Genomic DNA, 23473 nt, shown 5'->3' on the forward strand with positions numbered 1-23473 from the left:
AAATGACAGGAGGATAATGATGGTGTAACAGTTAGTTAAATGGAGAGGAAGCAGGTAAGTCAGGAACTGTTTTTCTTCTGATAATGGCTGGAATATGGGCAGGGTGGGTCTGAGGTACAGCCCTCGCTCAGGGTCTGTTCAGCTGCATGCAGCACCCAGACTTCAGGAGGGGGCATCAGGCCCAGGGGAGTCAGGAGAAGTTCTGTGTTCCCATTTGCTGGTCTCCATCCTGAGCTTCTGCTCCTGGGGTCCCTCACCTGGGAGACCCCTACCCATCCTGCCCCTCTCTGCTGTCCATTTCCTGCTGTCTGTGATTTCCATCCCAACCCGGTGTGGGCACTGTGCTGTTTTCCTGCTATCGCGAACCCACCTTCACCACTGCTTCCCGTGTCCACCTATCCTGGTAGTTATCTCCCTCATCGACAGTGTGGCTTTCCACAATCAACCTTGGTCCAAAAGTACTAGGTGGAAAATTCCATGAGAGCGGGGGAAAGAATTTTCACATAACTTTCATTACGGTGTATTGTTAGAATTGTTCTGTTAGTTATCATTATTAACTAATGTGTTGAAATTTCTTATTGTGCCTAATTTATAAATTAGTTTATCATAAGTATGTATGGATAGGAAAAGCTGTCCCGTGTAGGGTTTGGTATGTCCGTAGTTCCAGGCATCCCCTGGAGTCTGGGAATGAACCCCTGTGGTTGTAGGGATGCTGACTAGGTAGTGAGCCTTAGGGTACCATAGGGACCACAGTGGCCTCTCGTTGGCTTCCCAGAGTCGCTCAGGATGTACCTGGCAGATGCAGGATTGCTGGACCATTGGTGAGCGTGTCTGGGACAAGAGCGTGGACAGTTTCCCCAACAGTGGGGACTTTGCTGGGGGCAGGGAGAGCATTTGGATCCTCTGCTCCAGGCTTTGTCAACATCAGTCCCAAACCAAATAGAAGAAAAATACCCAAGTTATTTTTTTAAAAGAGAGTAAAACATCCAGTTTGTTTTAAAAATATCCTCCAGTTGATTTTATTTCCATTTAATTTTTTCAAGTTTTTATTTTTTTGAGACAAAGTCCTGCTTTGTTGTCCAGGTGGTTCTCAAATTCTTGGGCTCAAGTGATCTTCCTGCCTCAGCTTCCCAAGTAGCTGGGACTAACAGGTGTGTGCTACTATGCCTGACTGGAAAATATTTTTAAATTAAAAGCTTTTCAGTCCCACCCTACCCCATCCTACCTTTGGGGTCTTAGGCGGCGTCAAGTGAGGCTGAGGTCTGGGGTGAATTACTGCAGAGCTGTGTGTTGACGACACACACTGAGTGGACAGTGAGAAAGCCTGTCAGCTTGTTAGCCCCGCTGATCCTGCCCTGTAGCTCAGGGCTGCCTTTAACTTTTAGCCCCAGGGGGCGCTAGGCACTCAGATGCTTCTTGTTGGTACGTGTAGCAGCAGTGGCTGCCAGCGAAGCAGTCTGAGCCCGATGATGAGGCCGGGGACTAGAGCCCAGCATGGAGGCTTCATGATGGGGCACCCTGGCATGCATTATGCACCAATGGGAATGCACCCTATGGGTCAGAGAGCAAATATGCTGCCTGTACCTCATGGAACGATGCCACAAATGATGCCCGCTATGGGAGGGCCACCAATAGGACAAATGCCTAGAATGATGATGTCTCATATGTCTCAGGCTTCCATGGAACCTGTTTTACCACCAGGGGTAAATAGTATGGATGTAGCAGCAGGGGCAGCATCTGGCGCAAATGTGGACTGAACATAAATCATCTGATGGAAGGACTTACTACTACAATACTGAAACAAAACAGTCCACCTGGGCAAACCGGATGATCTTAAAACACCTGCTGAACAACTGTTATCTAAATGCGCTTGGAAGGAATATAACTCTGACTCTGGAAAGCCTTACTATTACAATTCTCAAACTAAAGAATCCCGCTGGGCCAAACCTAAAGAACTTGAGGATCTTGAAGGATACTAGAATACCGTTGTTCCTGGAGGTCTTATTACAAAATCAAACCTGCATGCCGTGATCAAAGCTGAAGAAAGTGCCAAACAAGAAGATTGCAGCACATCAACAGCCCCAGTTCCTACAACAGAAATTCCTACCACTGTGACCCCATGGCTGCTGCAGCAGCCGCCAACACCAGTGCTTACACTTCTACTATCAATACTGTCGGAACTGTTCCATTTGTTCCTGAGCCTGAAGTTACTTCCATTGTGGCTACCGTTGTAGATAATGAAAACGCAGTAACTATATCAACTGAAGAACAAGCACAATTTACTAATACCACTGCTATTCAGGATCTAAGTTTTGACATATCTAATAATGCAGAAGAAACATCAAAGCAGGAAACTGTAGCTGATTTTACTTTCAAAAAAGAAGAGGAAGAGAGCCAACCAGCAAAAAACCCCATATACTTGGAATACAAAGGAAGAAGTAAAGCAGGCATTCAAAGAATTATTGAAAGAAAAGTGGATACCATCCAATGCTTCATGGGAGGAAGCTATGAAGATGATCATTAATGATCCACGATACAGTGCTTTAGCAAAGTTGAGTGAGAAAAAGCAGGCCTTTAATGCCTATGAAGTCCAGACAGAGAAAGAAGAAAAAGAAGCAAGATCAAAATATAAAGAAGCTAAGGAATCCTTTCAGTGTTTTCTTGAAAATCATGAGAAAATGACTTCTACAACCAGATATAAAAAAGCAGAGCAAATGTTTGGAGAGATGGAAGTCTGGAATGGAATATCAGAACGTGATCGTCTTGAAATCTATGAAAATGTTTTATTCTTTCTGTCAAAAAAAAAGAAAAGGAGCAAGCCAAAGCAGTTGCAAAAGGGAAATTGGGAAGCCTTAATAAACATACTTGATAATACGGCTAACGTAACATACTCTACTACTTGGTCTGAGGCCCAGCAGTATTTGATCGATAATCCAACTTTTGCAGAAGATGAGGAGTTACAGAACATGGACAAAAAAGACACATTAATTTGCTTTGAAGAGCACATTCAGGGTTTAGAAAAGGAGGAGGAAGAAGAAAAACAAGAGTTTGCTGAGAGAAAGACAGCAGCGTAAAAATAGGGAATCTTTTCAGATATTTTTAGATGAACTGCATGAACATGGATAACTACATTCTATGCCATCTTGGATGGAATTGTATCCAACCATTAGCTCTGACATTAGATTCACTAATATGCTTGGTCAGCCTGGATCAACTGCCCTTGATCTTTTCAAGTTTTATGTTGAGGATCTTAAAGCACGTTATCATGATGAAAAAAAAAAAGACATTCTGAAGGATAAAGGATTTGTAGTTGAAGTAAATATTACATTTGAAGATTTTGTGGCAATAATTAGTTCAATTAAAAGATCAACTACCTTGGATGCTGGAAATATCAAGTTGGCTTTCAGTAGTTTACTGGAAAAGGCAGAAGCCCGTGAACATGAAAGAGACAAGGAGAGGCTCGGAAAATGAAACGAAAAGAATCTGCAATTAAGAGCATGTTGAAACAAGCTGCTCATAGAATTGGATGCTGTCTGGGAAGGTATCTGGGAGAGATTTGTAAAAGAGCCAGCATTTGAAGACATAACTCTAGAGTCTGAAAGAAAAAGAATATTTAAAGATTTTATGCATGTCCTTGAGCATGAGTGTCAGCATTATCATTCAAAGAATAAGAAACATTCTAAGAAATCTAAGAAACATCATAGAAAATGTTCCCACTCTCGATCGGGGTCAAATTCAGATGATGATGACAGCCATTCAAAGAAAAAAAGACAGCGATCAGAGTCCCTTTCTGCTTCAGAACATTCTTCTAGTGCTGAATCTGAGAGAAGTTATAAAAAATCAAAAACGCTTAAGAAGAAAAGCAGAGGAGACATAAATCTGACTCTCCAGAATCAGACGCCAAGCGAGAAAAGGATAAAAAAGAAAAAGATCAGGAAAATGAAAAAGACAGAACTAGACAGAGATTGGAATCAAAACACAAATCACCTAAGAAAAAGACTGGGAAGGATTCTGGTAATTGGGATACTTCTGGCAGTGAACTGAGTGAATGGGAATTAGAAAAGCGGAGAAGAACCCTTTTGGAACAACTGGATGATCAATAAATTATACCAAAATATATTTTAAAAAAGCTTTTAAAATGACTCCAAAGATAATTAGAAAGGTCCTTGTGGCTGTCTTCCTATACAATCCATTGGATCTTCTATGGACAACTCACCCATTCTCTTTGGCTTGAACACTTTCTTGGATATTCATGACTCTCATTCAAGTCTCTGACCCTTTTATCTTCTGAATTTGGGGCAGTCATTTCTAGTCACCTGCCAGGCACTGTAGATATCTCAGCATCCTTAAAGAGCTCATGTGGTAAAGCAGAAGTATGTGCTTCTAGAAGGTGCATTTTCTTTTTTTTCCTTCTCTCTTTTTTTTTTTTCCAGTGCCCAAGGCCAGGGCATGCTAGGTAAGTGAAGTGCTTTACCACTGAGCTATATCCCCAGTCCTTCTTTTGCTTGAGCTATAGCCCCAGCCCTTCTTTTTCTTTTTCTATTTTGATAACTCCTCCTGTACCTTTGCATATGCTGTCTCACTTTCTGTCCAGCAAAATCTTTTTTTTTTTTTTTTTTTTTTTTGCTGCGGTCCATCTGCTCTTGCAAACATTCCCAGACTCTCCAAGTCAGAATGCACCTCTGAGCCCTCCCAGCCCAGGAGGTGCCTGTGTTGCTGAAGCACACGTGTGGCAACTCTGATCATATAAATCATAAGCCTTGACATTACTCTCTGCCATTTGTACTAAATCACCTATCACTTGCAGGAGCAGTTAATTCTCAAGGCTCAAAAAGCCATTCTTCCTTACCATCTTCCTGGCCACCAGTTTCACTTACTTTTTCATTCATGTACCAGCTGTTTATGGGGTATCATCTAGAGGCCAGGTACTCTTCTAGGACTTGGAATATAGCGGGAAGCATTAACAACTAACAAAAGACCAGCCCTTGAAGAGTTTACTTTCTAGGAATGAGGGTAAGTATGCAACCAACATTTTAATAAAGAGATAAATTACCTTGCATGTTAAAAAATGAATTCTATAGAAAAAGCAAACAGGGGATCAGTAGAGTCAATAGTGGAGTTTGAGGTTGCAGCTTTGAGTAGGATGGTCTGCAGTGGCTCCTGGGAACATCAGGAGGAGCTAAGGGGATGAGCCAAAGGGGTCAAGAGGCCCCAAGAGAGAAGACTGGTCCAGCAGAGGGAACAGCCAGCGTGAAGGCTCTGTGGCAGTCTGGGAGCATGGATGATATGGCCAGGAGCAGCAGGGTGGTCGGCAAGGTGGCTGGATTGGAGTGAGCCAGTGGGGAGTGGTAGGAGGAGCCTCAGAGAGATAGAAGATCCCAACTATGTAGACCAGGAGGGCAGCCTTGTCATTTGCTCCAAGTGAAATGGCCCTGGCAGCTAAATAGACGGGCAGAGGAGGTCCAGAAATGATGCTGAAAGAACTGGGCACAGACTGAGAGGCAGGGTGGCAGGGATGCAAGCCCCATCACTTCCTGCCTGGACAGTTGCACTAACTTTAAATGGATTGCCCCCCCCCCCCCCGTTCCTACCTTGGCAAACCTCCTCACACCCCAGTGTTCTCTGTATTGTGGGTTTCCAAAATGCTCTCCAGTGCCAGCCTCTGGCACCAGATCCACAGTCCAGGAAGGATCCACTGGAATCTGGCCTCTACTCACCATGCCAGCATCATCTCCCCCTGTTCTCTGTCTCTCTTACTCATGGGGCACTGTCCTCCTCTTGCATCTTTGCATATGGTGTCTCACTTTCTGTCCAGCACAATCCGTTTTTGTTAAGGTCCATTCACTCTTGCAAATGTTCCCAGATGCTCTGAGTCAGAATGCACCTCTGAGCCCTCCCAGCCTGGGAGGTGCCTGTGTCACTGAAGCACATGTGTTGCACCATAGCCTACTATTCTGTGTCTGTCTTGTTCCTGCACCCAATGTGAAGCCCCCTGGTTTTCCCTTTGCATCTTTGAATCTTGCTCAGTGCTGTGAAAAGCTCACCCAGCTGCTGCAGTGCTTCCCATTAACTGGCTTTTCCTGTTCTGTTTTTCAGATTGAAGCGCTTGTGAAGGACATGCAGAACCCAGAGACAGGAGTCAAAATGCAGAACCAGAGGGTCCTGGTGACCAGCGTCCCTCACTCCATGACAGGTGATCGGCCACTGCTTAGTCCTGGCCTGGAACAGACCCCGCAAAAGGGCTGACAAACTTGGGTACACAGGCCAAATTTGACCCACAGCCTGTATTTGCAAATGAAGTTTTATCAGAATACATCCACATCTATTATGTACTGTTTATGGCTGCTTTTACACTACAGTGGTAGAGTTAAAATATATAGCTGCGCAGAGACCAAATCGTGGCTCACAAAGCTGAAATTTTTACAGTCTAGCCCTTTATAAAATATGTTTGCTGGTTACTGAACTAGTTTTCTTCCAAGGGAAGGAGTAAGAAAAGGAGAAAGGGATTCAATAGGTGACTTGGAGTCATTCCTCCCAGGAGGTTATTGTAGGTATCTTTACTATTTTTTGCTTGCCTCTTTTGTTTGTGTTAACAAAGTCAGATATTGGGGGAATAGTGGTGTTTGGTAGGAAAGAAAATTGGCTTTTGTCTTGTTCTACCCTTCCTTACCTTCTAGTTCATACCCAGACCCTTCTGAACTCCCCCTGGCGGTGAAGCCACTGAGGTCCTCTTAGTGTGGGTTGAAGGTCTGCACAGCATCCTCTGAGGATATCAGAGAGGGGAAGGACTGGGCACCAACAGAAGAAGGAGGCATTGTGGTTGCCCTGTTACCCATGCTTCATGACCTTGGTTTTGCAGTAAAGAGTATGGATCACACCGAGGTTGGTGCCTGCAGAAGCAGACAGCTTCCTTAAGCTCAAGCCTGGGCTTTGCTCACTGTGAGCCCTTATCCTCCATCCTACCATGGCCTGACTCTGGGACCCTGATCATGAAGAGCCTTGCCGTCTCTCAGCCTGCCATTCCCTGATGGCTTGGAAGATGGGGCTCCGCCACCAGCAGTGCATCATTCAGCTGTCGTGGAAGGGAAGCCAACTCTGGCTTTTGGGGGAATAAGGGATATTAATTGAAATGTTGCAGGGCAGCTCAAGGAAGAGAAGGAAAAATTGGGGAAAGTAGGCACCAAAAAGCAGGGGCCAATGAGCAGGGTTTTCAGGGCGTCTCTGCTCTCTCCCATCAGTTAAGAGGCAACTGTGGGAATTCTTGAAAGCATCTCTGACTTCCACCCCTCCCTGCCACTTGTATGAATAATTTCTGGCTTGAATTAATTAATTTTGGACTAGGGACCCCTTTGAGGGGAGGTATCTTGTCTTGCTCATCCGGGCAACCCCAGTGTTTCGCATGGCTGGATGGATAGGTGTGGAAATGAAAAGTTTATTAGATGTGTGAATCAGCCTTGGCCTAAAATGTGCAGAGAACATTGGATACCAAGTAAGGCACCCTAGGGTTCAGTCCTCAAGATGCCCTTTTCTTGCTGGGTAGCCCTAGCCTCAGTTTTCTCATTTTATTCCTGTCTGGGAGAAATGTTGCAGGAATGCCATGAGCATGCTGCACAAGGGCTAACATGCAGCAGATGCTCCATGGGTGGTGATGGCTGGCACTTCTCTGAGCTGTATCTTCAGCACCCACAGTTCCATTAGGGTAGATATGACCAACCCCTTTTTGCTGATGGGGCTGTGGAGACACAGTAAGGTTTAGGAACTTGTCCCCATGTCACTGAGTTCATTCACAAGTGAGCTTGGATTTGAGCAAAGCTCTGTGACTCCAGAGTCCATTTTATCTGCTGCCGGTGTGCACCAGCTGCTCTCCCACCTTGTCCAAGGGATGCACTTGGCTTCTGGATTTGGGGGAGGCTGCTCATCCTGTATTTCCCCCTTATTCCTTCTCTGTTGGTGAATTCCAGCTGCTATAGAAACAGAACCCAGGGAGGAGCCTTGGACAGTGCCAATGATAGCAACGCAATGGCCATCTACCTTCTCAGATGGCAAGTGGCCCAGGGCCTCCTGAAATGAAGGGGGCTAATGTGGGAGCCTAAGCAGCTTGGCATGCAGTCAGCATAGATCACGTGGTACCAATGTGGATGCCAAGGCCAGTGGCACCACAATCTCATTTGGCCTATTTCAGGAAACAGTCAAGTAGATGAGAAAACCCTCAGCTTCTTGGTGTAGCCTTTAAAGAGAGACTGGGTTGGGATGTTGACATATTCAGACCTAGGATTTTAAGTAGGATTTTAGATAGAGAATTTTGCTTTTTACATTGGGGATATGTAAAAATGGGGGTGATTCAAAGCTAAGAGCCACAGAAAGAAAACCACTGAATGCAATAGTGGTGGCATGTGGGCACCCATAGAGACAACGGTGGAGCATTTGGGCCCCAGGGTCTGGACATGAAGGGGAGAGACACAGGTTTCCACATCTACCCATAGCCGTGGGCTGGTAACTAATCCTAGGGGTGTGAGTGGATCATACTGGGTTGGGGTGCTTAACTCCAAGTGGCTTGTCTTCTGAGACACCAGTGCCTTTCACCTCCAAGGAGCACCTCCTGTTTGCGAGGCCAGACGGCCAGGCTGTGAATGAGTCTCAGAGGCTCCTTGGGGGGCTGCAGCAGCTCTGCACTTGCTGATGGTGCTTAGCTGGCTTTTGGCCCTTGGATAAATCTGAGGACTTGAGAGTGGGTGAAGGGGTATGCATTCTTTCCTGACATCCTTTCTTGCCTCTCCTGCCTTTTCTCATGCCAATTTTCCCTCCGTGTTGCTCTCAGACCAACCCCTAAGATTTGCCAGGCTCAAGGCAAGAGTACAAACAGAGCCTGAGTTACATTGTCCAAAGTTATAAATCGGCCAACAACAGCTTACTAAAATAGACATCCTCCTCCTACTCTGAAAAGAACCTTCCCAGCAACCTGAAGACCAGCTTCAGATTTAGAATTCTCTGGCTTTTCAGAGATCTACCTGGGAGCTCAACATATGGAAAGCCAGCCCTGCCCTCCGTTCTGCCTTCTCTCCTCCCTGGGTCTGTTTTACTCCAATGTGTCCATGCACCATCCAGAGCCCCGCAAGCAGCTGGCCTGCACTCTATTTCGTTTGTCAGTGTTTATACTCAGTCTGTTTACTGCCCAGTTTATGAATGATGGTCCATGCATACATTATTATATGGTGAAAGATAAGCACAACAAAACAGTTAAAGATTGAGTGGTGGAGGAGAGGTTAAACTGTAAATCTGTTGAATCAGACTATGGATGGCCCTGAATTGTAGTTGCAGTGTTTGGGGTGAACTTATGAGTGAGGAGGGGAATCTCTGAAGACTTTGAATAGGTGAGAGACAAAGGGACTCACAGCTGAGCAGCAAGGAGACCAGTCAGGCACCTGCGCGAAGGAGGCATGGCAGTCCAGACATACTTAGGGGGCTGTGACACTGACCAGCTACTTATCTGTTTTGTAGGAGGCGATGTTCTACAGTGGATCATTCAGCGGCTTTGGATCTCCAATCTGGGTGAGGATTTATTCTGCACTTGGTTATGGCCTCCTGCCATGTATTCAGCATCCCAGGCAAAACTAAAAGGAGGCTTCACCTGTGACTCTAAGACATACATTTTAATTGCAGACAGAACCTTCATGCTTAAAACAACCAGAATCAAAGGGAAAGGCATGATAAATCTGGGGACAAATAGTTATTTTGTACAAAATATTGAAGGCATGTAAACAACAGGAAATTGAGAAAGATTCCAGCAAGAAAGACTTCTCAGAGGGGTGAAGCATACACCTGATCTGAAAAAAAGTGATACTTTTGAATTACTAAAGGGGAGTATGGAGGGCCTTCCTGGAAGGGGAGACTAGCAAAAGCAAAGGTATGGGAACAGAATGAACAGGAAGTGGAGGGTAGTGAGGGAAAATTGGGAGAAATGGCATCACTTAGATATGGAGGCAGTGGTGGGTCCATGTACATGGCCTGTTTGCAGCTTCATGAGAGGAACCAGGGGGAGCTTTTGAGGCTGGCAGTATGCCTGATAATGTGTATTTAAGCTGCGGCAATGGGTAGCAACTTGAAGGATGGATCAGAGCAGAAGGAGCAGATGTCACACTAGGAAAAGGGCCGTTGATACAACAAGGCATAAAAACTGAGGGTCTGGTCAGTTTTTATGGAGGGAGTGGGGCTTGCAGAGAGAAGTGAATGTTGGGGAGAAATTCTTCCCAAGCCTTGGAGGGTGGAATGGGATGTGGGTTGGAGCCCCAGACAGAGTGGTCCTGGAAGCGAAGAGATGGACAGAGTGGTCTGGAAGATGGAAAGTGCCTGGTTCCATTGGTGCTTCTGAGACAGAACAAGGAAGACTTTCTTTTAATTGTTCCGAATCCAGAAACAAGGCTTTGCTTTCAAACAAAGTGGGGAGCGAGGTGGGAATTAAAGTGTGATGGGGAGGAGTGGAAGGATCTGAACCCAGGCAGAGTTGTGCTTGAGGTAGGCGACAGTAAACATGGCCTCCCTTCCCTTTTTTTTTCTTCGAGAGAGGAAGCATCTGTTGGTGAAGCAGAGACATTTTCTTACCACTCTTGTGGTCTTTTCCAGAGCCAAAGAGCCTGTACGTGCTTCTCCAGAGCTTCCCTGATCATCACCCCCAAATCGCCTACACTACGTGGTAGTGGGCCACAAGTGGCACCTGCTAGCATTCAGCTTCACTGGTTCCCATCTAGACTTCCTGGGTTGTCACTGCTGGGGAAAGACAGGGGCATCATCCCTTAAGCATGCTTCCCAGCTGATCCTTGTTCACAGCCATGGTAAGGAACCACCATCCCACTCCTCAGCGAATGAGACACTCCTAGAGATTGAGGTGCTGTGTGGGCCAGGAAGTGAGCTTTTCCTTTCAGTTCCTGCTCTTACCATCTGTGTCTGAATGCTTCTCCCCAGAGGCACAGAACTTGGGCAACTTCATTGTCAAGTATGGCTACATTTACCCTCTGCAAGACCCCAAGAATCTTGTTCTCAAGCCCGACAGTAGCCTCTACCGATTTCAGGTGAGTTTTGGCCTTGACTTTGGCCATGCATGTGGGGCTGATCTTATTTGAAAAGATACTTGGTTGGCCTCATATCCTCAGAGATCAGGAATTTGGAAATGGTGGAGGGAACGAAGGTGGTTTGATCTCTTCTGTCCCAGGGCTGAGAGTCAGTCCTTGGAGCCACACTCCAGTGGTTAAGTACGTTCTCCTTATTTTCTTTTGTAGACACCATATTTCTGGCCTACCCAGCAGTGGCCAGCTGAAGATACAGATTATGGTAACTACTTCACTCCCCCACCTATGGCTCTGGTCTTAGCACACTGCTTATTTACTTGCTGTTTTGGTGACATTTGTCTTGGTGTCATCACGACCTTTATGTCAGCTCACATCTGGCTTGGGAGTGTCCCCTGGGGGCAGAGACTGGGTCTGCCAGGCATCCTAGCTGGCACTCGGAGCAGGGAAGCCTCGTGCAGAGAGAGGCTGCCAAGGGGGGTTTGAAACATGATGATGATGGAAAATGTCACTGCTTTCTTTTCCAGCCATCTATCTAGCCAAGAGAAATATCAAGAAGAAAGGGATTTTAGAAGAATATGAAAAGGTACGGAGGTGTTTTCAAATAGAGCTTACTATAGTTGAGTCGAATATAATCTGAGGTATGGTTTTTCTCTCTTTCTTACATTACTACATTTTTCTGTACCCTCATCCATCCATCCATCCATCCATCTATCTGTCCACCCAGCTAGCCACCTATCCACCCATTTATTTATTTATAAATGGCTCATGGAAGTAAAGTTTTTCTTCCTTGTGTTTAGCTCCAGTGTCCTCTGCTGTAACTTAGGCCCTTAACAGTAGTTGTTGGTCACATGGTAACTACCTCATTCTTTTTACTGTCCCCAAACAATATGACTTAATATATGTGATAACAGGCAATGCTTGATTAACATATTTGCACTTAAGTTTATGGCATGAAAACAATAGTATAGACTTTTCTTTTAGGGTGAATGAGTCATATTTCCTGAAGAATGCACCCAAAGCCTCAAAAGGCTAACATTTCTGAAGAAGGCTGCGATCTTGCTGTGTTTTAATTCTTTAGAAACATGTTTTTAGAGCCAGGTATGATGGCACATGCATGTAATCTCAGCTATTCAGGAGGCTGGGACACAAGGATGACAAGTTTGAGGCCAGCTTGGCAACTTAGTGAGACCCTGGTTGAAGAAAAAGGATGGAGGTGTAGTTCAGAGGTGGAGAGTTTGTCCAGCATCCACAGATCCCAAGGTTCAGTCTCCAGTAACACACACACACACACACACACACACACACACACACACACACACACACAAAAGAAAAAAAACATGATTTTAGAAGGGCAAACATCACATTAATGTATCAATGTTCAGGCTTATCTTTGTGGATTTTTGACACTCGATTGTTGAATATTGAGTTTCCCTATTCTTCCCCCTCTCTTCCTAATCCTATTAGGGATACATTTCTTTTAAATAGAATAAACCAAGAAAACTAAGACTTGCTGTGAAAGCTTTAGAGAATTCTGTGCTGCCCCTGAAATAAACCTCTGGACAGTGGGGCAGAGGTGACTGGGCTGTCCCTGCTGAGGTAGGGAGCCAGGGACATGTCCTTGTTGGCTTAGGGCATTTTGATTGGATACACACATCCTATAGCATGGGCTGATGTTCTCATTTTGTTTTCTTTCTCTAGGAAAATTATAATTTCTTGAACAAAAAAATTAACTACAAGTGGGACTTTGTCATTATGCAGGCCAAAGAGCAGTACAGGTGAGTGAAAGGAGGGCACACCTGCTCTCTGGTTGTCCCTCCTCCTTCCTTCCTTCTTTGTTTCCTTTTAATTAAAATACACCTTTGTGGGTCATTTAAGTGCCTCACACAAGGCGAGGCACGTGGAATGAAAGGATGCAGTCCAGTGCGTTAGGCAGATGGGGAACACGCTGTGCTGCTGCTACGGTGTGAGCTAAGGGCCACATGGCAAGGGTTTGCAGAGCGAGCTGCAGAAATGACCTTGAACCTGGCAGCTGTGTAGGAGGCATCCAGGTGAAGGATATTGATAATGGCCAGGAAGGAGAGAGGGTGGGAGGAAGGATGTTCTAAGCAGGCAGAACCAGAGGATGGAGCCAGCAGAGTGCCTGCCACAAGCAGTTCCTGTGCCTGAAACAGTTGAGCGCAAAGTGTGCAAAGAGCAGAAGGTAGCAAGGTGCTTGCTGGAGATGTGAGAAAGAGCAGATCCCAACAGGGCTTCGTGCTGAGGGCCATGTGAGCCTGAGAAGGATATCGTCGGATTTGCATGTTGGAATCTACCATTCGCTTGCACTTTTCCATTGTCTACATCAGAATCAGATCTGAAAGTCGTCTGGAGGGCTCTCCCTTGTCCATGAGAGCCAGATGTAAATGCTGGGGATGGTGAAAGTGGTGGAGAGAGTGTGCTAGTCAGTTTGAGACTGAGCTGTCATAGCAAGCATACCCCAACTCTCAGATGCCTTTGTGAATTAAAGCCATACCTGTCACCAGTGCTCACAGTTCATTTGGCAAAACAGGTCATGTGGTTATGTTCAACTTCAGAAGGCAGTGAGTGGAGATGTAGGTCCCTTCCAGGGGCCCGAGAAGTGAGAGAGCCAAGGAATGGCTGATGACCTCCACTGGTGATGATCAAAACAGGTGTTTTCAGTTGGCCCAGCCGCCTCATTCTAACGGGTGCAGACCTGCAAAGGCTAGACTTTCTTGTGCACACTTGGGGTGCATGGTAGAGACTTGTATCATGGCATTCTCCTGATGCAGGCTAGGAGTGGGAGTAGTGATGAGCAATGTTATACCCAAGTGATGGTCCAGGAAAAATAAGCTGGCAACATGGCTTTATTCCTCCCAGGGCATTAAGGGGAGAGCTGTTGCTGCTCTTTAGCCATGAACATGTCACTCCCTGGGCACACTTGAGACAAAGCAGCATGGGGTAGCTATCTAATTGTCATCACTTGTATTTGCCAACAAAGCTCCATTCAGTGAGTTCTTGGGTGTTGTCTCCTTTTATGTTGGTGTGGAAGAAATGCTTAGAGTGGCAGTGATTGCCACCCACACAGGCAAGGAGACTGAGGCTTAGAGAGATTAAGATTACTTGGCTAAGAACACTGGAATAGCTTAACTCCATCTAGGGCACTCATGTTGCATTCCTAGTGGCTTCCAGCCCTGGGCTGGGTCTCAGGGACACAGAAGGAGATGTGCTCATCTTTCCAGCCCCTCCGGGCTCTCCACCTCTTCTCTGCTCTGAGCAGGATGATCCCAGCCACCTACAGGACCATGAACTCCGACATAAGCCTTCCAGGCTGCTGGAACAGCTCAGAGCTGTATTCTGTGGTCCCCCCACCCCCAGGCCCTGGATAAAGCTCTGAATGCCCAGACTCGTGGGGCACTCTCCTCCTCCATTCAATTCTAGGTGCTGTAGGATGAGTCATTCTTAAAAGTCGTTCTCTTTCCAAGATGCTGGCATTTCCCCACTAAATCCTTGGCTTAACTTGAAGGCTGCCTTTGATCTCAGATTAGGGTCTCACTAAAAAAGTGGGTGGGCCCTGTGCATTGGCCCATGAGGCCATTCTTCATTATGTGGAGCCTCCTGTTCTGAGTTCCAGACTCAGCACCCAGCTGCCTCCTCAAGGTCTCACTTGATGTCATTCCTTAAACCTAAGTTGACTATCTTTGCATCTTTCCCTCCCTCTCCAAGTCTCCTCTGCTAATATTATCTGTCAGTACAAGGGACCACCATCCACCCTACCCTCACTGGCAATGTCCAGTTACTTGGTTTTGTTGCCACCTCTTGCAGAGTCCCTTCTGCTAAGTGTGACATTTGTCTACCTCCACTGCTCCCACCCTGCTGGAGCCAGCTTTGAAATACACTGCACAGCAATGTCCTCCCAACTGCCTCTCTGCTTCTGTTTTGCTCCTGTTTTTGAAACACAGATAGGATTGTGTCACTCAACCTTCTCTAAGCTATCAGAAAAGATGTTCACTTCATACGTCACTTCCTCCAAGGGGCTTTTCTGATCAGCTGTTATTGCACTCAAATCATCCTAAACCTAGTGGCTCAAAACAGTCACAATTGTTTTATTACCTGTTGTGATTCCGTACTTCCGGAACTTGGGGAGGGCTTGACCAGGCAGTTCTGACCCAGAATTTCTCAAGTGGCTGCAGTCAGACTCAGGGTGGGAAGCTGGGGTGGCCAGGAACAGCAGGCATCCTCTGCCGCCTTCCAGTGGCCCCTGGGCTGGCCATGTGGTCTGGCTTGTGCTTCCTTGAAGCATGGCTTCTTGCAGGTGGTGGAGGCTTCCAGAGTATATGTGCCAGTGAGGAGCCTGGCAGCTTCCCAGCCTCAGAAATCACACAGTGCTGTGTCTGACATACTGTGTGGGCCAGAGCCATCACCAAAGCCTACCTAGCTTCAAGGGAGGGGACACAGACCCTTCTGATATGTCCTTGTAGTACATAATGCATCTTGTTATTCTATATTTATTTCTTGACTATTTGTGTAATATTTAGACCAAAAGCTACTCAAAGGCCAGGACTATGTGTTTGGTTCACCAGTGTACTCCCATTTGTTGGAGCATAGAGGAAGGTTAATAAATACATGAATGAATGAATGAATGAACGAACAAATAGTGGTGTTAAAAACATCATAAATGACCAACTAAAATGATTCTTAGTTTGCTGGCGGTCTTGGTTTCCATCTATTGCGACTACCCTTCATTAATACCCATCACAGAGAGACAGATGCACAAAACCAGGAAGGATCCCGGCGTCAGTTAGACACTGGCTCTATTTACAAGGCTGGTGTGCAACATGGGGATCTCACAGTGCCTCCTCTGCTTATGGCCTGTGCTCCCGAGGACATGAGCTAATCAACCTGGTAGCAAATCCAGTTAGGTTGTCAAGGAGAAGCGAGAGCAGCGGTGTTTATTCTTCGTTTCCAGAGGAGGTTGGCAAAACACCCTGATGGAATGGTGCCGTTCACCCATCTGGCTCTCTGAATGTTATTATGTTATTCACAGTACATTAACGGGGAAATAAATCCACCGACTCTGTCGCAGAGAGGGCTGGTGCGTCATCTCTTGTTGCCTGGGAAAAACAAGTGCTAATAAATGTGTGCGCAGCTCGCTGCGGAAATGGGCCTGAGAGGGGCCCTAGTGCGATAATTAGTGTTCCCTCACTCCTGGAGGAGGAAGGCCCAGCGTCACCCCCTGTCCATCTTGGGAAAGGGGGGCACTGAGAAACAAGAGGGAAGCAGCCTTTTACAATCCTAAATTGAGTCCAGAAAAAGCCCTGGTTCTGTGTGAAGTCTTTGGGGAGAGAGAAGTGTCAGCTGACAGGTGGGGAGAAGAGACCAGCCTCGACCAGCAGACCAGCACTGCCCCCTCCTGAGCTCTGGCCCTGTTTGCTGCCTGCCCGCCCAGAGGTTGTTATGTCATTCACCAAAGTGGGAAACCTTGAGAGACAAAGGTTTAGTGTCGGCCCAGCTAGTCATCCCTGCTGGCTCTCATGGGGAAGCTGGCAAAGCTGATTCGATTCTAGGGCTGGTCTTGGCAGCCATGATCATTGTGGCCCATGGTCATCTGGAAGAGAAGGCCCTAGGGCCCAGTGTCCCAAGTTAAAGCCTCACCTCCGCCTCACGCTGGCCATGTGGACCCAGCTGGGAATTTATCCCTTCTTTCTTCAGTTTCCTGAATTGTGAAGTCAGAAAAGACCACTGGGAAGATGAACCAGAATTAAACAAGTTAATACATGTAAAAGTAGCTAGAATGGTACCTAATGTGTAAGTGTGGTGTTACTGTTTGCTGCTTATTATTGCAGCACACGTGAATTAATTGGGCATACAGGGAGAGTGGTCCAGGTCATCAAGAATGGAAATCATCTTGGACCAAAAGATGTGAAATATCACTGTCCTTCAGCATGGATTTTGGTTTTTCAGGACTGGCAAAGAAAGGAACAAGGCTGACAGGTATGCACTGGACTGCCAGGAGAAGGCGTATTGGCTGGTGCACCGGTGCCCTGTGAGTATCTTCTCCCCTGGGTTCCCCGACCCCTTCCAAGGCCTCCCCATGCCCTCCCTGTGCTCGCCATGACTGTGGCGAGCTCCTGCCCCTCTAGGGTTCGAATTGAATCTGCAGAAAGAGCTGCTGAGCATTGGCTCAGCATGCAGCTGGGAGAGGGCACACACAGTGTCTGGCTGGGTCTGCTAACAGCCCATCTGTTGTGTTAGGTGGCGAGGACCTGAATGAGTTTGTCTTTTATGAGGGCTGGGACTATTTTTGTTGTTGTTGTTCAAGATACTATACCTTGGGAAGGGGATAGAAGAAGAAAAAAACTAGAAAAACTAGAATACAGATCCCAAAGCAGAAAAATAAAATGCAGTGAAAACAGAGACTCTCCATGGCCGAAGCCATCTTGTGTCTCTGGCTCCCTCTTTTCCTCTCATGGATCCGGTTCCCAGCAGCTGAGCTGGGAGGAGGAGAGAAGGAGTTGGTGTGTGCTAAAGCTTCTTGTTGCTTGGAGCATATTGCTTCTCTGGCTTTGGGACTTTCAGTGGCACAGAGAGACAAGCTGTCCGTAGCTGGCGGGACTTACCCCAGTCATCACTGGGAAATGGTAGCTTCTGACTGGCCCCTGCTGGGGTGAACTCTGCCTCAGCTTCCTCCTGTCTCAGGTTCTTGTGCTGTCCCTGGATTATGGGAGGTGGGAGATGGGAAAGAGATTCCAGAAACTGAAGAGTTTGAGACAAACGTTCTTCCTCTTTCAGTGTCCTTGCCTGCTGTTAGGTGTCAGAACTTCTCAGAACCAGAGAGTGAGTTGAGTTAGGCATGGTGCCTACATTTAAAGATTTTTTAACTTCCGTCCCATCCTATTTTGGGCCTTTTGCTTATTTTCTTTCTATATTTAAAATAGATTTTCTAGCTGGGCATGGTGGTTCATGCCTGTAATCCTAGCACTCGGGAGGCTGAAGGAGGAGGATCGCCGTTGAGTTCGAGGCCAGCCTGGGCTCCATAGTGGATTCAAGGCCAGCCTGAAATACATAGTGAGACCCTGTTTCAGAAACAAAACAAAACAAAACAAAAACCAAACTAAAACAGATTCTCCTTGAGGTATTACCTTTGTAGGGGCATGGGTTTGGAGGCTGTGTGGCTCAGGTTGATCCCCAGGTAGTTTGTTTGTTTTTTCTTTGCATCAGGGGTCTTCCTCTAGGGAAACCAGTTTGCAGAGAGCTGACACAGGTTCCTGGGGGCTGGGTGTGGGTGACAGAGCACACAGTCCTGAGGACACAGTGCAAAGCACATACCTCCCTATTGGCAGGTTAGCAGTGAGGTCTGTGGGTGAACTGCATATGTCTCATCAGTTCCAGAAGATGCACACATGGGTGAGGATAAGGGAAAATGGCAAGTATGCCAGGCACCGAGCCAGGTTGACCCCATGCCCAGTGGCACCATGACCAAGGGATCCCTGCTCCTTGCAGGGTGGAGAATGCTTCTGTTGTACACGCAGAGACTCCACGGTGTGAGAATGCTGATGTGGCTGTCTTCCTTGCAAAGTGACAGGCTTGTTGTGCATGTGATCTTCCCAGAGTCCTTTCCTCCCTCTGTCCCTGCATCCAGGAAGCCCATAGAAAAGAAAATGAATAATCGACCACCAGAGTCTCTCCAGTTCTCCTGGAGTAAGCTCTCAGCACCCCCTTCAGGCAGTTGTCTGAGTGACTCTTCACAGCATGACAGAGGACACATATGACAGTTGTATCTATGACCATCTTGCGCCTCCTCCTCCTCTATGTCTGCCACCATGACCTCCATCTCCACCCCCCTTGGCCCACCACTGTATCCACCTCCACCACCGACATCGTGATTGTCATTGTCATTCTTGTTATCCTCATCGTGGGACTCACAGTGTCCTGGGCAGCATGCTAAGTGCTTCGTGTGCACTGTCTGATTTCCTCTTTTCAGCCTGGGTGGAAGGCAGTGTTATCATTCTCATCTTATAATAAGCAAGCTGAGGCTCAGTGATGTTGCTCATTCGCCCACAGTTACACAGTCTGGAAGTGACAGAGGATCCAGTCCCTCTGATAGTCGACTTGGAGCCCTCCCTTGTGGTCTCTATGCCCTTCGCCTCTCATGACAATGGCCCCTAATAGCTTAGTGCATTTCCATGAGGTCATTGCCCGAGTCACTGCTGTCCCAACAAACACATCACATGGGTGCATATGTCCCTGGCCCTTCTTTGATAGCATGGAGGACCCACAATCAGAGCTAGGCTCCCAGCACATGACACCGCTCTTCACATCTCATCTACCTCACTGCTGCTCTCCTCAGTGGAAACCAGACCAGTGGCTCATGCCTGTAACCCCAGCTATTTGGGAGATGGGGCAGGATGATCAGCAGGTCGAGGCCCGCTCAGGCAACTTAGCAAGACCCTGACTCAAAAAAATTTTTTGTGGTGCTGGGCATTGAACCCAGGGCCTTTGCACTAAGCTACATCCCCACCCTTTTTATTTCTTTTTAAATTTTGAGACAGGGTCTTTCTAAGTTGATAGGTTATCCGGGCTGGGCTTGAACTTTTGATCCTCCTGCCTGAGACTCCCAGAGTGCTGAGATTACAGGTGTGTGCACCACCATGCCCTGCTTCAAAATAAAAAATTTGAAAAGGGACTGGGGAGGTAGCTCAGGGGTAGAGTACTTGACAAGCATGTGTGAGGCCCTTGTTTCAATCTGTAGGACTGCAAAAGCAGCAAAGGCATGAATCCACCTGGATCTTCCCTCCAACTCTCCTAAAACACTCTGCACTTCTTTCATTCGCATGCACAGGGCGGACATTTGAGGAGCATCACAGCCAAGAACAGAGCAATCTGTCTGACAAGCCTAGGCAGCCTGGGAGCCTACAGACTGTCAGATTGTTTCCAGGAGACCCAAACAAACCACCAGTGCAGTCGTGGCAAACCAAACATCTGGCTCTGTGGATGCTGAGCAGCCACTCTGTGCTCTGACTGTAGCCACCGGCTAGTGTGACGATTCATTCACCTGCTCATTTGTGTGTTCATTAATCCACAAAACCCTCTGTGCTGGAAAAGGAGTTAGGTGCTGGGCAAGAAGTCATTGAGCAGCTACTGTGGGTGTGTGTGAAGCTCTTGGCACAGGTAGGCTCATTCACACCCAACGACGATGCTGTGGAGTAGGGAGTACCATCATCCCATTGCTCAGAAGGAGAAATCAAGGCTCAGAGCATTCGGCCTGATCAGTGCTGGACTGTGAATCCACATCTGTGTGATGACTAAGCCCTGCAGGCTGCTCCTCTGCAAGGAGCATGTCTCCTTTGTCAGCTCAGTTAGCTCAAAATCCAAATTACGACACAGGAGGGTAGCCCTCCCCCAGAGATGAGACCCAAGCGTGGAGGAGGCTCCGTGAGCAGTGACTGATTTGAGGTACCGTAGGCAGGTTGAGAGGCCCATGTCGGATGCTGCATGGGGGTTGGCGCCATTGGCAGAGGCCAAGATCAGACGTGGGTGGTGGTAGTTGAGGACTCTGACCCCAATTCCATCCAGAGCTCAAATGCCACCTGTGATTCAGCCTCCTGTGGTGAAGGGAAATGTTGTTCCTCTTTTGTTTTTCACCCAATGGGTGATGCAAACAGTTAATAGTGTAAAGGAACACAGGGACAGGTGGTCCCTTCAGCAAGTCATTTTGGGGGCCTTCCCTGCATCTTTGCTGTCCCACCTGTGACTTGGTGCCTTGCAAGGGTGTGATCCGTGACTGCGTCCTGGTTTTGTGGGTAGAGGCTGCCTTCTGGCTGTGTGCCCTAAATCAAATGATCAAGTGTCTGATTAACAAGCCCGGTGGCCCTTGTTTCACCCACCTCTGCAAACACTCGCTCTGCAGAGAAGGAGATGTCTGTCTTCCATTTCTTGCCAGGGCTGGGCTAAATGCTTCAAGACAGAGAAGGGCACAATAAATTAAAGTACATCCAACATGATGGAACATTGTGAAACTATTCAAAGGACATTTTCAAAGGCCATTCATTGACCTAGAAAAATGGTCTGACATAAAAACAGTAGAGAACACTCCATAATCTGGTTCAAATTAAAAAACTCAACCTATACTTTGTGAATGTCTGCTGTATGCCAGATGCTTAGCAGGATACTTGGATTATGGAGGATATTTGGATTATGAGCCAAGACAGACATGGCCTGTGACCTCAAGCAGCTTACTACAATTTGGTGGAGAGACAAAGACTATTACATAAACAAATAAGCAATGTACAGAATGCTATGGCAGCTCGTAGGAGGGGGGGCCTGCAGCTCTCCGTGGATGAGATGTTCAAGCCAAGATGCGCTTTGAGCTGACTTCTCACCCTCACCCAAAATTATCTCCCCATTTGTTCCAGCCTCTCCTCTCCTCTCTTTTCTCTTCCCCTTACTCTTTCTCCCTCCTGTCTTCCCATCCTTTCCTCTACCTCTGTCCTCCTTCCTCTCTCCTCCCTTTCCCTTATTCTGCTTATAAAACAATTTAGTGCTTTATTTCTCTTTATCCTTTGCATCAAAAGGATCTGATGCTTTAGGAGAAAGAGTGAGGACCAGCAAAGGAGATGAGCAGTAGAGAAGAGACAGGAGTGACAGGGGAGACGGACACCTAGCAGTGCTCCACACTGGCACTGCTCTGGAGTGGACATTCCTGGGAATGTCACTGCCTTATAAAGCAGTTGTTGCAAGTATACAAGGTCTTCCCCAATCTGAGCCTTATGTTTATACTGAGGGGTTATGGTCAGGGCATCATATCCCGGCATTGCAGTCCTTCTGATTGATGTGGGGAAGCTTCCATGATGTCTCTGGAGCACTTCCTGCCTGTGGCTCCAGGGCAGGAGCATCTGCCTGCCTCCTATCTGCTGGCAGCACTTTGCAGAGGTTTGTCAGTTGCCCTTATTTCCTGTGCAATGACAGTCAGCTCTTCCATGGAGCTCCCCTTTGTGGGCTAGAAACTGTGTCAGCAGTGGCTCTGGAGACCATCACAGTGGACCAAGAAATGAGCTACCTGAAGGATATATGAGTGAATGAGCAAATCAGTGAGCTAGGATTCTTCTAAAGGAGAAGAGGCAGAAAGACAGCCCCCCAGGGGTGAGGATTGAAGGCAGGGCACCAGGTAGGACCACAGCTCCATTAGGAACAACTGAGATGTAGTGGGCAGCTGCCCACAGAAAGACCCCAGGGAGGCAGGAGTGGAAGCAGCACGGTACCTGGTGGTACCTGGCTGTCCCCGAGAGCTGGCAAAGGAAGCTAGGATCGGGGAGAGGTTAACTGGATGGAAGAATAAAGTCCAGAGGTGGAGATGGTGGCAGGCCTGACAGTCCAAGGCCATGCTGTCGGGAATGTCCCTGATTTCAGTATTGCAGGTGGACTGTTGAGCTCCAGGGCAGTAGAATTTGTGCAGAGTGGGGGGCGAGTTCACAGGAAGAGATGGGTGACTGAGTCTGGTGACATTGCCCAGGTGCCCAGGGCTGAGTGTGGTGTCCAGAATGTAAGAAGGGCCACATAAACGTTTGCTGATGGAGGCCCACAGGGGACACTAGTATAAGAACGGGGCTCCCTTTGTCTGCCTTCCTCTGCACTCACTCTCTATTGCCTTCTTTTTTTCCCTTCCTTGACTAGGCTGTAGGCTCAGTTTTTGCCTCCAAGCAGCCTAGTGAACTACATTACCAGATCTAGCAAATTAAATATGGGGATGTCATATTTAAATTTTAGGTGAAAAAATTTTTATATAAAATATTTTCTATTATTTTGCATTTTTAGTATAAATATACAATAAGTATAAAAATATTGAGACATAAATCATTTACTGTACACCTATAATTCCCTGGAATCCCAGGTTGGGTTCTGGCAGTCCTAACTCTGCACTAAGTATGTTTCCAGTCCCACTGGTGTGGCTGAAACTGGTGAAGAGAAAGCTAGGTGCTTCTCAGCCTTCTCCTTCAGTGTAGTCAGCCTGGTTAGTAAGAGGTACCGAGTACTTAGTGGGTTCCTTGGCCTGAAGAAGGAAGTGAAAGACCTCAATCGCCAGCCTCAAGAGGTTGGGAGAGACCGAGTGAGACTGGCCAGAGTGTTGGGTTACCCAATACAGAAGTGGGAACTGATGAGTATCGCAGACCAGCTTAGCTCCCACCTTCACATATGATGTGTGATCTTAAGGTGCATACGGCCCCTTGCTCAATTCCAGCTACCTTCTGTTGACAGTGTCACCCCATCTTTTTAAATCCTCACAAGACCCTGCCAGGTAGGAGGCATCATCCCTGTTCCCCACATGGGTCAGTGCACGTAGGAAGAAGTGGTTTTTGAGATCTTTGGCACAGCTGAGAAGCAGCAGAACCAGGATTGGAAACCAGAGGTAACCA

General features: G+C 47.2%; 1 protein-coding gene and 1 pseudogene across 12 annotated transcripts in view; both read left to right on the top strand.

Moving 5' to 3' along the window:
* The window catches only part of Rgs9 (regulator of G protein signaling 9), a 118060-nt gene that overhangs the window by 42110 nt on the left and 52477 nt on the right, over positions 1-23473 (top strand). For 11 of the 12 annotated variants that reach the window (XR_015450132.1, XM_013067628.3, XM_021248582.2 and 8 more), the window contains 7 exons: positions 6097-6193; positions 9499-9549; positions 10960-11066; positions 11274-11325; positions 11588-11646; positions 12762-12838; positions 17025-17106. Coding sequence is in view for 11 of the 12 variants with exons in the window: in XM_013067628.3 (XP_012923082.2) it covers positions 6097-6193; positions 9499-9549; positions 10960-11066; positions 11274-11325; positions 11588-11646; positions 12762-12838; positions 17025-17106 (525 nt within the window). In the remaining variant the exon portion in view is untranslated. Of the gene's footprint in view, positions 1-6096; positions 6194-9498; positions 9550-10620; positions 10830-10959; positions 11067-11273; positions 11326-11587; positions 11647-12761; positions 12839-17024; positions 17107-23473 lie in introns of all 12 variants that reach the window. The other variant, XM_087208183.1, reaches the window with a different exon arrangement.
* LOC106008200 (pre-mRNA-processing factor 40 homolog A pseudogene) lies at positions 1438-4119 on the top strand (annotated as a pseudogene).

This window comes from Heterocephalus glaber, unplaced genomic scaffold (genome assembly GCF_053883595.1).
Source record: "Heterocephalus glaber isolate CG9 unplaced genomic scaffold, H.glaber_assembly_v1.0 deba00000937, whole genome shotgun sequence".
Lineage (NCBI taxonomy): Eukaryota > Metazoa > Chordata > Mammalia > Rodentia > Bathyergidae > Heterocephalus > Heterocephalus glaber.